General features: G+C 40.3%; 5 protein-coding genes across 8 annotated transcripts; 1 reads left to right on the plus strand and 4 right to left on the minus strand.

Annotated features, from left to right (window-relative positions):
* Positions 1-184: 184 nt before the first annotated feature.
* LOC124207342 (UPF0545 protein C22orf39 homolog) lies at positions 185-953 on the minus strand. The gene is made up of 3 exons (XM_046604750.1): positions 750-953; positions 507-671; positions 185-443 (listed from the first exon to the last, which is right to left on the minus strand). Exons 1-3 carry the CDS (start codon positions 816-818, stop codon positions 252-254), a joined length of 426 nt encoding a protein of 141 aa, XP_046460706.1. The 5' UTR covers positions 819-953; the 3' UTR covers positions 185-251.
* Positions 954-1,049: 96 nt separating this feature from the next.
* LOC124207330 lies at positions 1,050-4,877 on the minus strand. Of its 2 annotated transcripts, none has more exons than XM_046604726.1 (5): positions 4,394-4,877; positions 3,997-4,169; positions 3,608-3,926; positions 2,766-3,545; positions 1,050-2,678 (listed from the first exon to the last, which is right to left on the minus strand). In XM_046604726.1, the coding sequence occupies exons 2-5, from the start codon at positions 4,159-4,161 to the stop codon at positions 1,225-1,227; spliced, it is 2,718 nt and encodes a 905-aa protein (XP_046460682.1). In that variant the 5' UTR covers positions 4,162-4,169; positions 4,394-4,877; the 3' UTR covers positions 1,050-1,224. The 2 variants fall into 2 exon arrangements, with proteins under 2 accessions (XP_046460682.1, XP_046460683.1); XM_046604727.1 differs by lacking the exon at positions 4,394-4,877 and adding an exon at positions 4,248-4,314.
* Positions 4,878-4,987: 110 nt separating this feature from the next.
* Positions 4,988-8,343, plus strand: LOC124207332 (proteoglycan Cow-like). The gene is made up of 10 exons (XM_046604732.1): positions 4,988-5,292; positions 5,846-5,900; positions 5,972-6,074; positions 6,154-6,304; positions 6,370-6,491; positions 6,560-6,984; positions 7,043-7,153; positions 7,219-7,378; positions 7,443-7,678; positions 7,749-8,343. Exons 1-10 carry the CDS (start codon positions 5,182-5,184, stop codon positions 7,862-7,864), a joined length of 1,590 nt encoding a protein of 529 aa, XP_046460688.1. The 5' UTR covers positions 4,988-5,181; the 3' UTR covers positions 7,865-8,343.
* LOC124207334 (3-hydroxyisobutyryl-CoA hydrolase, mitochondrial-like) lies at positions 8,252-10,909 on the minus strand. The gene is made up of 7 exons (XM_046604735.1): positions 10,886-10,909; positions 9,894-9,934; positions 9,230-9,790; positions 9,093-9,171; positions 8,935-9,035; positions 8,549-8,870; positions 8,252-8,486 (listed from the first exon to the last, which is right to left on the minus strand). The coding sequence occupies exons 3-7, from the start codon at positions 9,788-9,790 to the stop codon at positions 8,362-8,364; spliced, it is 1,188 nt and encodes a 395-aa protein (XP_046460691.1). The 5' UTR covers positions 9,894-9,934; positions 10,886-10,909; the 3' UTR covers positions 8,252-8,361.
* An 86-nt stretch (positions 10,910-10,995) lies between these two features.
* Positions 10,996-14,797, minus strand: LOC124207331 (high-affinity choline transporter 1-like). 3 transcript variants are annotated; one of them, XM_046604729.1, is made up of 12 exons: positions 14,402-14,795; positions 13,577-13,923; positions 13,266-13,478; positions 13,067-13,177; positions 12,825-12,992; positions 12,607-12,755; positions 12,269-12,548; positions 12,112-12,206; positions 11,927-12,049; positions 11,743-11,846; positions 11,523-11,653; positions 10,996-11,447 (listed from the first exon to the last, which is right to left on the minus strand). In XM_046604729.1, the coding sequence occupies exons 3-12, from the start codon at positions 13,462-13,464 to the stop codon at positions 11,116-11,118; spliced, it is 1,692 nt and encodes a 563-aa protein (XP_046460685.1). In that variant the 5' UTR covers positions 13,465-13,478; positions 13,577-13,923; positions 14,402-14,795; the 3' UTR covers positions 10,996-11,115. The 3 variants fall into 3 exon arrangements, with proteins under 3 accessions (XP_046460685.1, XP_046460686.1, XP_046460687.1); XM_046604730.1 differs by having other exon boundaries at positions 13,266-13,923; positions 14,402-14,797; XM_046604731.1 differs by lacking the exons at positions 13,577-13,923; positions 14,402-14,795 and having other exon boundaries at positions 13,067-13,202; positions 13,266-13,408.
* Positions 14,798-14,824: the final 27 nt, after the last annotated feature.

Consider the following 14,824-nt stretch of genomic DNA (forward strand, 5'->3'; position numbering starts at 1 on the left):
ATAATTCTGAAAAGTTTGTGGCTGCCCTAATATGAACATATACGATTATGAGTTTTTGAATTGCAACACTTTTCGAAGTTTCAGTCCAGGCAGAGCTCTGGTCCAGGAGTTAGTTCCAACTTCTAAGCAACGGCCGAACGTGTGAGAAATTGGGTATGATTATCTAATTTACAAGTGACTTTAATGGCTTTCAATAATTCATATTTTATTGCTACGATAAACTAAATCTACCAACGGTGAAAATTATTACATCACGTCTGAGACGCTTTATATTCCCGAGCTTTGTGATCAAGATAGGTGTTCTTGTATTCTTCTTGCATTTTAGGTGGCAATGGTTTATTCCAGTCTTCCGGAGGATTATCTCGATGTTTCCAAACATCGTTGTAATAGTGCGGAGCCAATCTTTCGTAGCGTCGCTTCGATTCACTTTTAATGACTTGTTCCTGTGAGAATAAAAAATATAATTTTTAAATGTAATACAGCAACCCTTATCAAGTTTTCGTTACCAGTGCAGGTATATCTTTTTGCAAGCGAAATTTCATGCAATTTTCAAAATCTGTCTGCCACTGAGCACAGTCAAGATTTTCTCCATGAATAAAGTATTGGTGAAAGCGCCCTCTGATTGATTTGCACTCAGAGTGCTCATCTTTATACGACTCACAGGGTCTTACCTGTAAAATAAGAGTATGAATCTGTATGATTAAATTTTCACAACAAACTAGTAAACTTTGGAATTAGGTCATACCTACCAACCAGACATTTGGAATATCTTTTTCATCAACATATTGTTTGGCAGGTGTCTCCTTGGTTTCTGACATTATTTATTGATGGAACTAAGAATATTATGATGCTGAATAACGTTTCTGATTTCACAGCAACCAATTCTTGATTTATAAAAAAAAAAACCGGGGGCAAATCGAAGTACACTCTTTCAATGGAAATAGGAAATTCGTCTGCTGAGTGCAGACGCATAGAGTAGCCATCTAGCGGACAAAAATGCCTTTTTTCAAGTTCGAATAAATTAAGTTTAACTCCGATTAAAAAACCGATTAAAAAGACAGAAGAGATTCTTGGTTTATTGCAAAAACTATTGTTTAAAATGCATCCGAGTGAAATCAAGACTCAACAGCAAACACTTTTCTCGGTATTTCGTGTCTCTATGCCTACATTAAAACAACGAAAGGGCATAAACTGTTTCCAAGGTACGTAAAACACAAATATAATTTAAACGTTGAATTTGACTCGTTTGAGAGGGCGGGAGATGGGTAAATCTGAGATCTCAGTGCGACGGCGCATTAATTCGACAATTTCTTGTTGTCTCAGTTCAAATTGGCGTACATCATATTCGTACAGACGTCGATTTTTGGTGATATCACAAGCAGTTAAGCCACCAGCAACTTTCTTGATACGTACCGTTGCGCTATAACGGTGATTGACGAAGAATTGGCTGTCGGGACTGGGGAGCACTTCAAAACCGTATCCGAAGATTGTGCAAGCCCAGATACGTGCTTCGTTGACGTTGGGGAATTTTTCAGAAAAAGTTGTCGCTAGTTCCTTTGAGTGTAGAAAATTCTCCAATTCAGGGCAATTGGGTAGTTCGGCTTCCGTTTGATGCCACGAAAAGACAGGAGGTTGCAAAAGACTTAGCTCCCGAAGTCGGCTGTCTATCAATGTTTGTAAGACCTGTTGGCCATTTTCTGTAGCTAGAGACGCCTTCCAGACTGTTGGGTTAGCAAGTAACGCTTGCAAGCAGACATTGTTGCTTTTAGTGGGCATCGTTACTTTCTCGACAAACTCTTGAAGAATGGAGTAGTCATTCAACCAGAGTAAACACTTGAGCACGTCACTAACAATCATTTCGTTTCTGTCTGAAACAATACGAACACTGACAAAGTCCTGTTTCACCAAAAGCTGGCAAAGTTTTCTATAGAATTGTTCCATGTGAGCAATATTTCGAATTAAGGGCATCAGTTTCTTGTGGACGTAGACGACGACGATACACAGGAACCCAGTTTCGATTGATTGGGCCAATTTTAAGTAATCATCGACATGTTGGATATTGCTTGATTCTTTCCACTCTTCAAGTCGGACGATCATTTCTGCTGCAGTGCTACAAGTAGATGATTTCCATACACTCGGAGAAGTAAACAAAATCGGACAAAGTTGATCAGCGATGTGGGCAGCAATCATGTGAAGACCATTATCCATTAACGATGTCACTAGGACAGTTAGTGGCTCCATTTGTTTGGCGATTCTCGTGGGGGTAAAAAAGCGGCTAACGGCTTCCTTGCAGGAATTCCAGCCAGCCCTAGCGATAAGTTTGGCCAAAACGATTGCAACTGGATTATTTTGCAGCCCTTCGATTTCCTGTGGTTCTACATCACTTTGATGATCCCCAGGCGATGTCTCGGTTGGGCTAGCTGGAAGATCGTCGGCGATCAAATTGAGTAGAATTAATCCCTGTTCAGGAGAATCTAAATCAATACAAAGTTGGAGCAGGCGATACGTCACTTGGCCCGGCGAGGGAGACGACTTTCTATTAGGATAGGAGGAAGCACACCAGACGAGGCGAGGGTTGGCACAGCAGAAAGCCACGGTTCTTCCCAAAACAAAAAGAACTTGTTCACGGGGCATTGTCCTTGCCAAGTACTCTAGATAGTCTAAGGCTCCCACAAAACCTATAAATAATAAATAGTTCTAAGTGAAGTATAATCGGAGGAAACTAAAAAAAAAAAATAAAATAAAATACGAGCGATATACCATACCATATCGGCAAGCAAAATCAATAGTGCTCGTTTTGGGCCAAACGACTAGCAGCGCTTGGCAGTAAACAAAATCCATGGAGGATTTAAGTTCATAGCCCGTTAAGTTTGGTGATTCAGTATTGTCCAAGTTGGTTTCCGGACGGCGGAACATCGGATAAACTACTTCCGAATCAAAGTCAATTTCCAGTCCTTGGAATGCAAAAGGAGAATCGGTACACGAAGACACCCAGCATTTGATACTGTATTCTTCTTCAATTTGTGTTCCAAAGAACGAGTTTTCAATGCTTGATATTGTGGTTGTCGAGGGTTTCTTCCTGCGATGGACGCTTGCCAGATGTAGATCTACAAATGTGACGGAACGCAGAAGACTAGCTGTCAGGCGATCACGGCCTTTTAGTCCGGAAAATGAAAGGTTGGCAGCTGTATAATTGTGTTCCATGGGAATTGCCAAACATCTCTGCGAACACGGAAGTAGCCATGGTGACAAAATTTGCTCGATTTGTTTAGCAGCAAATATGAGTGATGTGTCAGCTGATATAGGAAAAAATAATGAACGAGTCCATTTCCAGATCAGGCTGAACGTAAAAACCAAGCGCCAACCACTCTCCACCGTGGTCAACTCGTGTTCGCAGCCAGCGTAGAAAATAGTAGTGTAAAAGAAACGTTTGCTGTCTTTAGAATTATCAAAGATATGAGACGTTCCTTGATGGTGCACCTTAAAAATTCCACCTTCAAAGCCGTTTTTTACAGGTATTTGAAGGGTCATCATACCGAACAATCCTGCGTGCACAAACAGATATTGAAAACAAAATTTCATAGAAGAATCACACGGACATACGTACCTGGTTCTTTTTCATTGTCACAATGAATAGGGGCATATCCACCACGGTCACAAATTAGCATACCATTTGGGCGAACTTCAATCAGAGGGAGTTCGCTATCGGATACACCCAGCTGTCGTAATCCATCTCTAGCCAGTGAAACAACCGTTTGCCCAAAGAAAGTTTCAGCATTATTACCGTGACTAATAATTTGAGTTGCATCGAGTTGCCAACTATGTTTTGGTTTTTTAATTTTGCCAGTAGGTTTAACACCAACAACTCCCATATTGTGATGGCAGCAATATCCAGTTTCAGACATTTTCTTTAAGCGGTTCATATCCTGTAATAAATTTAAAGTTTAATTATTAAATGAAATATAGTGCAAATTACAAATTTAATAAAATGAATACCTTAATATTTACTGGCACTGGTATTGTACCCAAACTTTCAACGCTGAACATGGGTAGAATGTTTTCTTCGCTTATTTGTTGCCCGACAGCAAACTGAAAATTGCAATCTTCAGCATCTTGAACTTTGCGCAGAACATCTCTCAGATCTTCTTTATTTACCTTCATGTTGGTAACTATATGAAAATGATACTATTAGTGGTATTACTACTATATGCTCTTCATGTATTCCTATGACAGTGAGTTCTCTTTACTTAAAATATTCTTCAACAATGAATGAATTGCTTATCTTAAAAACACCACATTTAGGTTCAACCATGAGGACCAACATAAACAAAAGATAGGCTGACAGATTAGACATGTCAATTAAAACTGCTTAACTTTGTTGACTCATATTCACCTGGGGTTTGTTTTCATCTAGTGAATATGTAAACAATGGGGAAACAGGTAGAAAAGAACAAATACAACAAACCCACGAGTTATTTATCTCGTGGGAATAATTTTTCGAAATGAGGAAAATAATAAGTGAACAAGACTAATGATGTCGCTGTTGCCAAATGGGAAAATATTTGCAGTAACTGATGAACAAAACATCGAAAACTAGTAGTTTCTTTATTTCGAATACGATGTTACCAACAGCTTTGTTATGCGATCGTAAATTCAATATATTTGATTTTAGTGCTATGGACCCAACTGCCCATGAGCAACTGGCCAACTCTGCTATATGCTCTATGGACAAACGTCCGTTCCGTTTCAAGAAGATTGAAAACCAACAGCTGTGCTTGTTTTAACGCGTTTTAAATCAATATCGTGTTGGGACGCAATCTCATTTGATCGGCTTTGCGTGTGATTCAATTTATTCAATCTCACTCGGCTCACTACCAGTGGAGTGCACCGCTAACAGGATTACATGCGATGCGCGGCGTGAGTAGATCAAAAATCCGTCAATAACTCGAACGAATGGGCAACGTTGTATTTCTGTCTCTTTTGTTGTCGTCTTAAACGCCCCGAAGCTAGAGCCAGAAGAATCACAATTCTCTTCGTGTGAAGGTGTGCTGGTGTTGTGCTGTTTATGTGTTCCTGACTATCAAAGACTGGTTTTTGTTTCGCAACCTTGTCCTACATTCGTGTTTTATCCGTAAATAGTGACTCAATTAACGTATCAATCAACATAAAAACGTGAAGAAAATGCGATCAGTTTGGATAGTGATCGCCATTCTTGCTCTCAGCATTAGCTGTGGAGATGCAGCCAAGAAACGCAAGAAGTTTGAAGGAGACTTTGAGTTTGCAGATGACGCGGTAGTGATAATATCATTTCTTGTTGGCTTAACCTGTTAGCTGCACCCTATTTACTCAAAGATTTAGTAGAAACTTCTCTTTGGTTTTCTCTCTAAAAACACTCTTGGAAACTTGTGTGTGATTGTTTCTGTCAAAACAAAAAATTATAGGTCATGTAGATGACTTTAGGAAATGTAAAATAATGTCTGCTTTGATTTAATTTACAAGAACTGCATAAATTTCCTGTAGCACCAAAATGGGTTTACGGCACACACACACAAGTTCATCATCAACTTAAACTATAGTGATAAAAAGCACTGCAAAGGGCTTAACTAAAGGATCAATGGATCAAAAGCTCAAGTAGTTGATGGCTTTGTTACAAAAAAAAAACTTCAAGTAACCAAGGAAACCAACATCTCAGAGATGTGTATGTCATGGACTCGTGAAAAACCGGGTCGACTCCCGGGAATTTACGAAGCAGCTATCCAAAAGGGCGATCGATAAACTCCCATTTAAGATTGAAGATGTATGGTGTTTCCTTAACATTCTTTTTTTTTTTCTCGGTTTCTTTTAGTTGGATGGTGCCAAACGGGACGGCGATAAGAAGACGTGGATTTTCGATCCTGAGAGTAAAATTCTTTCTATCTTTTTTTCTCTCTAAAAGAAAATTTAACACCCCGTTGCGTGGAATAATAAATAGGTGAACTGTGCCAAGCTTTGAAATGCCGTAAAGAAGAGCGGTGTCTTTTGGAGAACGATTACACCGCCGTCTGCGTCAGCCGTGCAGAGATAAAACGAAATGGGTATTGTTCGTCTTTTTTTATACTTTACAATCAATTGTTAAACGTAACACTAAATTCTCGCGTTATTTTCCATTTTCAGTGACGTGGTAATCTCAAAGAGCGATAGTCGCAGTAGTACCACCACCACTGCTCGTTCGCTGGACGACGAGGATGATGATTACGATATCGACGATGATGAAGACGATGAGGTCATGGATATTGACGATAAAGATACCATCAATTTGAATGAGGTAATAATCTTAATCAAATATTTGTTTTTTCGTTCGTGGAGTTCATGAAGTTCATTATTGATTAGAACGAAGAGAACAACGTAGATGACGACCTTGGTTTAGAGTTTTACGATCTTGACGGAAGCGACGACAATGGCTCTCGAAAGGTGAAACATACACCGACTACCCCCCAGTCGGCTATTCTCAAGTATATTGATTTTTGGTTCCTATACGTAGTGAAGGGAATCATTTTTAATCCGATCATGTTTTGAACAGGAAATGTTCACCATGCCCCGTTATCAAACCATCTTACATCTGCGCAACAGATAATGTCACGTACAGCTCCATTTGCAAGATGGATTACGCTAACTGTATGCACGACACCCTCGTCAAAGTGGCTTGCAAGGGATTTTGCCCATGTCCGACAGCCTCGCAACTAAAGAAAGAGAAGCAAGCTATGCGCCTGTCCCAGTTTGAGAGCAAATACAAGTCGACTATCGAAAGCATGAAAGAGCCATCCGCCGTCAAACCAAAAGTGATCTTTGCTCCCGACGTGGCTAAATTCAAAAAAGAACTCTTTGGCAAGAAAAAACCTAAAAAAAACGCCTCCAATTCACTGCTCGATGCGTCCACTGATAAGTACAGAAATCGCGGCTACAACGATGTCCTGATTGAGAAAAAGGAAACGCCCATTTCAACTGGTATTCGATAAATAATTTTTGATTAGTTTCGATGTTAACCACTTCAATTATTTTCCAGTTAACACTGAATGCAGCGAAACTACTTTCAACACTATGGGGAACCGACTATTGGACTGGTTTTCTGTGTTGATGGCTCAACCTGGACAGAAGAAACATATTAAATCCAAAGGTAAAATCTTTGGTCTACACCCTTTGAAACCCTTTGTTAAATCGATTGGTTTTCCCCTTTTCTAGCTCATTTTTCATCGGCTTGCGCCAAAGAAGTGGTTTGGATGTTTGGATATTTGGACAGCAATAAAGATAACCAGCTTTCAATGAGTGAGCTGTACGATCTAGAGCATAACGAGCGTGAGAGCTGCTTGAAACCTTTCTTGGATAAATGCGACGACAACCGGTTAGAGCTCAAAACTAAATTAAAAATCGTTACTTGTTCTAACCGTTCAGGTTTTTCTGCACAGCGATATCTTCTTGTCGAGTTCTGAGTGGTGCCGATGCTTCAGTAATGCCGATCGTCCTTGCGTTGCTATGCGGAGACGTTCCAAGCCCGGACTTCTGGGTGCATACATTCCTACCTGCGATTCGGACGGTTTCTTTTTACCTACCCAATGCCACACTGCTGTCGGTACCTGCTGGTGCGTGGATAAACACGGCGTTGAGCAGAATGGTTCGCGGGCTAGAGGCAAACCTGATTGCGGTTAGTACTGCTGATTTGTTATCACAATTCAATTTTGTATCGATTGATTGACTCACCTTTTTCATTACAGAACGAGTTTTGCAGAGGAATGGCCTTATGAACTCATTAGGTGACAATGACGAAGACGACTCCGTCAATCAACTCGACGACTCTGATGAGATGGAAGAAGGCAGCGGAGATTATTAAGTAGAAATTTAGGACCCTTCTCGTTCCTTTTTTTTTTTCTTTGTTAAACCCTCACATCTAAACAACTCTTAGCTTTGTGCGCGCAGCTTGTAATAAGACTTCTTCTGATTAGCTTAGACGACATTTAAAAAAAAAAAGAATGGATTTGAAAGTACCGATTCGAATCTCAACTGAGGCATTCCGCGTTCTCCCGACGACAATATTCGCCGTTGTTCACACATCACCTCACGAATTTTCGCCATTGCCAAGATCAATCCGCCCTGAGAAACAAATATGCAATACTCTTTGTAACCCGACATGCTGCTGCCCGTCTCTGCCGAGTTATTCCTAACTTCCGTAGCATTCTATTATCTAGAGCAATGATTTTTCAAAAAGTTTTTGAATGTGTCTTGTGTGACAGTTGTTTTAATTAACCATGACGGCGTAACTAATTCAATACAAATTGAAACGCCGAAATAAATTGCTTTCGTCCTTGTTAACTATGTATAGTAGAATATTTACAGTTGAAGTTCGTCCTTAACCGGTTCAAAGTATGATTGAATCTTTTCTGGGGTGCACTCCTCGAGAGAGGATGGCTTCCACTGAGGTTTCTGATCTTTATCGATTAAAAGGGCTCGGACTCCTAATGATAAATTAATGGGTAAGCATTTTACAACCAAAAAATTTGAAAATTTAATTTTATACCTTCAGGGAAGTCGTGGTCGGCTACAAAGCGCTGAGACAGGCGATATTCCATTTGTAGGCATTCTGCCAGAGTTTGTTCGGAACCCTCGTCAAGGGCTCGCTTTGTAATTTTAAGGGCAAAGGGGGACATCTTCCGGATAGTAGTCAATGTCTCCTGGGCAAATGGATCGTTGGAGGCTTTCAGCTGAGCAACGATTTCTTCAACAGAGGCGGCAGAAAAACAATCGTTAATTAATGGCATATGAGGTTCAAGTGAGAAGGGCTTCTCAAGGAAAGTGGCAGCCTTCGTGAATTTAGCCAGGCAGCCTTCAATCTCCGAATTCTAAACATAAATAGAAGAAAAATTGGAAATACTGAATTACTTAAAATAATGCTGCCAATCTTGCCTGAGAATTCATCTTCAGAGATAAAAGTTCGTCTTTGATGTCTTCTACTTCTTGGCTATTTACAGCATGAGTGGAAATGCCGGCGTGATAAACATCGGCACCTGAAAATCCACCTCAAATGTGTAAGACAGCAATATTTGTGGAACAGATTTCTTTACCTTTCAAACGATAACCTGTCAATGCAAGAAATAAACCAAGTTTGCCAGTAAGTCTAGGAAGAAAATATGTACCACCAACCTAAACCGAAAAGTCTTGGATGTAGTTCTTGTCACTGTAACTGATTGATTCTTCTTACCTCAGGAACAAATCCAATTGCTGTTTCTGGCATTGCAAAAAGTGTTTTGTCAGACGAGACTCTGTAATATCCATGTACAGACAAACCAACACCTCCACCCATGGTTATTCCATCAATTAAAGCTATGTATGGTGTCTGCAATGTTGAAATCAGGTAATTCAGCTGATATTCTTCCCGAAAGAAATCACTTGACAGTGTGCTTGTAGGTTGGTTTCTTGTTTCAATAATGCTTCGAACATCCCCACCAGCACAGAAGGCTTTTCCACCTGTGCCATGAATAATAATCAAGACCTTTTCTTCGTTCTCCCACTGTTTCAGAGCAGGAGTAATTTTTCGGATCATATTCAAGTTGAGAGCATTTAGTGCTTTGGGCCTGTTGAGGGTGATGAGACATTTGTTGCCTTCTGTCTCTAAAATGACTTCATCTTGGTTGCTACTTGGATTGGCAGAGAAATGTCGCATTACAGTGCTCATTCGTTTTGGGGTTATGTTGCAGCGACCATCGAATGATATTTTGGCTACGCTACGAAAAAAACATAGTTTTCCTGCGTGCCCCAGCATCTAATAAACCACACCAGACATGTTAAAAATCGGGTAAGAAATCTCCTTGTTCATTTAATGATGACAAGTAAAGAAACAAGATTATAAATGTATTTTAAGTTACCCTTGGTAATTCAACCGCGAGGATTGCGAATTAGCGATTGACTTCAAAATTCGGGCGTCCCTAAACTGCGAAAGCGAAACGCGAAACGCGAAACGCCTAAAATGCGAAACAGCTGTGCGAAACGGACCCAAAAGTTGGGACCCTGTTTCGCATTTTAGTCTTTGGGTCCGTACTAAACTGCGAAATCGGTGTTTGCGAAACGTCGCAGTGTAAACGTCTTGGTAGCAGACGACAATGGACGCCGTCAACAAACAAATTTAGAGTTTCAAATTTTCGAGACTTCGAGTTTCGCGCACCTTATGGCTAGTCTATTTGTGTGTTGACCATGAATACGGAATACCTTGAATGCAATATGCAATAGGTGTTTTTAATTAGAAGATTGGTATAAAAAAATTAATGGAATTTCTCGTTTCCATGTATCAGTATCAAATATCAATAAGATTATCATTCTTAATTTTAAGGAAAGTTTTAGCTGATTAAATTTTAGCTTGATTTGGAACATGGTAGCTTTGATTTTTAGCTTGATATAAGGCACTCATACTGTTATGACCGATTATTTCTTTGTGCACGTACCTACTGGTTGATTTAAATTATTTAATGTAATGTAAAATCCCTGGGCCATTACCTAATATTTTATTATTTAAAAATATCACCATAACGTGCTGCTCTATGTCTTTCATTAGTTTAATAATCGTAAAATGCGCATTAAAACATACAGGGGTAGTGGCGAAGAAATCGAATTTGATTGCCCCCCTTCCTCCTTTAATGCCTCATCATAGCGGGAGACAATGAAAAATGGCGGCAATCTCCGTCAATTTGGACCTCTGTGGAGAAAAGGAAAACTTTTTGTTTCGCAAGATGTTTCGCTCTTTAGTATGCCCTCCGGCATTTGGTCCCGCGAAACGGTCCCAAAATTTTGGTCCGTTTCGCACAGCTTTTCCGCATTTTAGGCGTTTCGCGTTTCGCGTTTCGCTTTCGCAGTTTAGGGACGCCCTCAAAATTCTTGTTGTTGACTGGACCAGAACACCACCTGGCGGTAATTATAAGCACACTTTTTTCGCCATCTATTATGGCGCGCGGAAAATGCTAAAAATAGTTTATAAAATATTTAAATTTCACGTGTATTTATTTTATTTTTTCTAAAAAATAATAACTATTAAAGCTGTAATTTTGCATCTGATGATATTGCATTGAAAACAAATGTCATCCAACATAATAATAATCATCTTGAGCTATGGTGCAGAGGAATGGGTTGGGATTCGCTCAAAATGAGCGTCTCCTCTTCGACAACCTTATTATCATCATTTAAATTTACTTTACTTTTAGTGTCGTGGGTCGCAGGCTTGTTGTTTTGGGGAAAACAGTCGAAAACGTCGTACTTTGAAGATAAGCAACCGCGACAAAAGATGCGCCTGGCGATAAGTGAGACTGATAGTTGGATAATGATTGACGCTAGCATTAAGAACGTGCGAAAGGGAAATCGTTGCTCTCCAGCTTCTTCGTCGTAGAATGGAAAGTGTATCACGGCTGGTAAATTCAAAAGCTGTTCTCCGCCTAAAAATGTAAATGTTTTCCACCCATCAAAAAGGCGATAATAAAAATATGGGTTTTCCAAGTAGATAATTATACTCAAAACTCGGAGAGTGAAGCCCGTTACGAAAGCAGTTAGGCACCCATAAGTATTGGTATAATCTGCGGCGTAAATGACTAGGAGAAGCTGAGGGAAAAGAACCACGTAGACCACGTCGGCGCACAAATATCTGTTGAGATATGATTGTTAGTTTGATGTAGGTTGCACTTTGTAAACAAAATGACAACAGAGTTGTGTCGCAAGACAAGTTTATATTACGTAAGTCCGTAGATTGTGTTGACTGTGAGTGCCATCACAGTACCAAGACCTGCCGATACGACAATTGAAACCCACATAACGTGAACCAAATGCTGTTCCGACGACTTGGGCGAGGGGAGGAATTACATAAAAGAAATAAGGTTATAGGGTCCGTATCAACAATTTATGAGAACCAGTTACTAACTTTTGGAAAGAAAACAGTCTTGTAGATGTTATGGACAAACATGGAGCTCGTTGACAAGACAGTCGAATCTGCTGATGACATGATGGCAGCCGAGACGGCACCAAGACCGATAAATGACACCCACTAACCAAAGGTATTGCCAAATAATTATTTTCAATTAAAAAAATCAAATGATGATAAAATACCTTTGGTGTTAAATACTGAAGAATTAACGGTAGTATCGATTTGATTTCTTCGGGTGTGGTTATTTCTTTGCCATATTCCGTTCCGTTAGTCCAGTCTGTGTCAAACTGCTTAGTTTTAATCACCGTGTAAGAAGAAATCACAAGAGGGTAAATTTACCAACGACTCGGGCAACGGAACCTAAAACGGCAGGTGGGACGGCCAGGGTAAGGCATCCAAGAGCAGCAATGTAAGACAGGTACTGGGCCTGTCGAGGAGATCGACACGCCAAAACCCGCTGAAAATAAACTTGCCAAGGAATTCCGCCAAGGATGATGAGCAGATAAATGTCGACGTAGCTACCGACAGAGGACAGCGGAATTGTACCTAACCAATCAACCTCGCTCATAGCCTCGTGGTCAACGGCCGGATGAGTCCAGACAAACGGAATGCAGAATACCTATGATTGCAACGAGAAATTCAGTCAACTGAATGTTGGATTTGAAAAATGGAAATACCAGGCCAAAGAGAACACATCCCAGTTGAATGACGTCAGTATAGGCCACGCTGTAAAGGCCTCCAATCAAGGTGTAAGTAACAGCCACAGCAGCACTTATGATTATCGACAGAGTATTGTCCAGTCCCAGCATGACGGTGAAAATGGATCCTATTGCATAATGCTAAAATTAAAACATTTTGACAGCCAACATTTAAAAAAGTTTTTCTAATGCGTCACCAAGGGCCGACAGGATAGCAGCGGACCAGAATATCTCCCCGCACAGGGCCGGCAAAAACAATAGCCCACCAATACGTGAGCCGTATTTTTCCTGGAAGGGATCGAGCATGGTAACATATCCTCGACCTCCGTGGGCCATTCGCATGGGTTTAGCGAAAAACATTCCACCTTTTTATCCAAAGAATAAAAATGATGAAACATGATTTACTATAGACACACTAATGAGGCAAACACACACACACCAAGTAAGAGGCTCATGGAATATCCGATCGCCATTGTAGAGCATTTTAGAAAGCCACCAGTGAAGGCGCTTTCACAGGTGCCGTTGATGTAACCTCCTGCTACCCACGTCGCTGTCGTAGTTGTTGTTGTTTAAACCTGCTTGTTGGAAACCAAATCTACCCCTCTTGTATACTGAATCGGGACAACACTCATCGTTACCCGTCATCGTCAGGACTCCGACGAACAATCCCATATCACGTCCGGCCAGCATTATGTTCTCCGACAGGTTAGCACCGCTTTCCATCCGCTGTAGCTGTTTAAATTTCCTCTTTTCCTTCCATCCTACCCAAATTCCAACGGCCAGGATCAAACAGTAGAAGAAAGCCACAGAGATGACGCCACCGATATTCACGTTCATCTGTAAACAAAAAACTGGACAAGCCAAAGTGATAAATTGTCACAAGGTCAACTGAAAAGGTAAAACCGAAATATAGGGATAATAACAAAAGGCTACGACGACGATATCTTACGTTTGACGGCGTCGCTATAACTTATCACTCGGCCAGTCTAGTCAGACAGCAAAAACCGATTGGAGAGCCAGGCGTAGGTGCGACTGCAGCCGATGTTCCTCACTCTATATGACTGCGCACGTGCGGCGGATGTTCAGCGTCGCGACGATATGGTTGAAAATGATACACATCTGTCACGTGATCTTTTGGTCGTCAAACGAGACACTAGATTGTCTTCTAGTAGTCACGGCGATGATGAGGCAAGAGAGTAATGTCTGCCCAGTTTCCTTTACTCAATTTCTTGCACTAGAGTTTTTGGTAGCAACGACCGTTGATTGGCGTACCTCTCTCGTCTAGATTTCGTGCTCCTATAAAAGTAAAAACAATTCAAGATTTTACTGCAAAACGCAACAGTTGTGTAGTGAATTTTTGCATTGGGGGAGAGACGACGTGGTATAACGGGAAGTGTACTAGAGACTCAATAAAAGTGGCCTTTGGAAGAGTTAGAGGGAGAAATGAGGGTATCCCAAAAATAGAATTACAGAAGGTATGCATCTTGCTGGCCTTGTTCCAGTATACATTAATGGCTCTGCCAGAAACAAAAAAGCCTTTCAGCATCTCAAATCATTACACAACTTACTAGCTGTAGTAGAATTTACAGATAAAATAATGAAAGCTACTGCTATGTAATTTTCTATCTTATGAGAGAGCCAATTCCTTTCTTTGTATTCTTTATTACCTAATCTGTTCCTAGAAATTGATACATGAATTGTGGTCGGTCAACATGTACCAGGCTATAGTAAAAAGAAAACACACTCATCGAATAATTATGTAAGAGTAAAATACTTGTTTTGTGATGTGAAGATGGTTGCTCAATCACCTATCCCAGCATGAACTGTTACTCAAGTTGCATATATCCTTTCACATTAAGAAGAATTTAGAGTTTCACAAAAGTCAATAACCGTGGAAATTGTAGCCAACCATTTTTCAAACCAAATATACGAACTACGACACTCGACCATGTGTTTTTGTTTTATCTGCAAGACTGCACTGAATGCACCTACTTCCAGTTTCATCATCTCCCTCCCAATAATAAATAAAGTAGAAGATGGATGATTTATCGCCAAGACCCGAAATGAAAAATAAAAACTAGGGGTTACGTCAACAAATTCAATTTAGTCAAAATAAACTGAGGTTCCAACGGTTCAAATCACTCGAATCTTGGATGGAATAATAATCAAAAAGTTGTCTGCTACATCAAAAGAGGCG

The sequence above is a fragment of the Daphnia pulex genome, chromosome 11 (genome assembly GCF_021134715.1).
Source record: "Daphnia pulex isolate KAP4 chromosome 11, ASM2113471v1".
NCBI lineage: Eukaryota > Metazoa > Arthropoda > Branchiopoda > Diplostraca > Daphniidae > Daphnia > Daphnia pulex.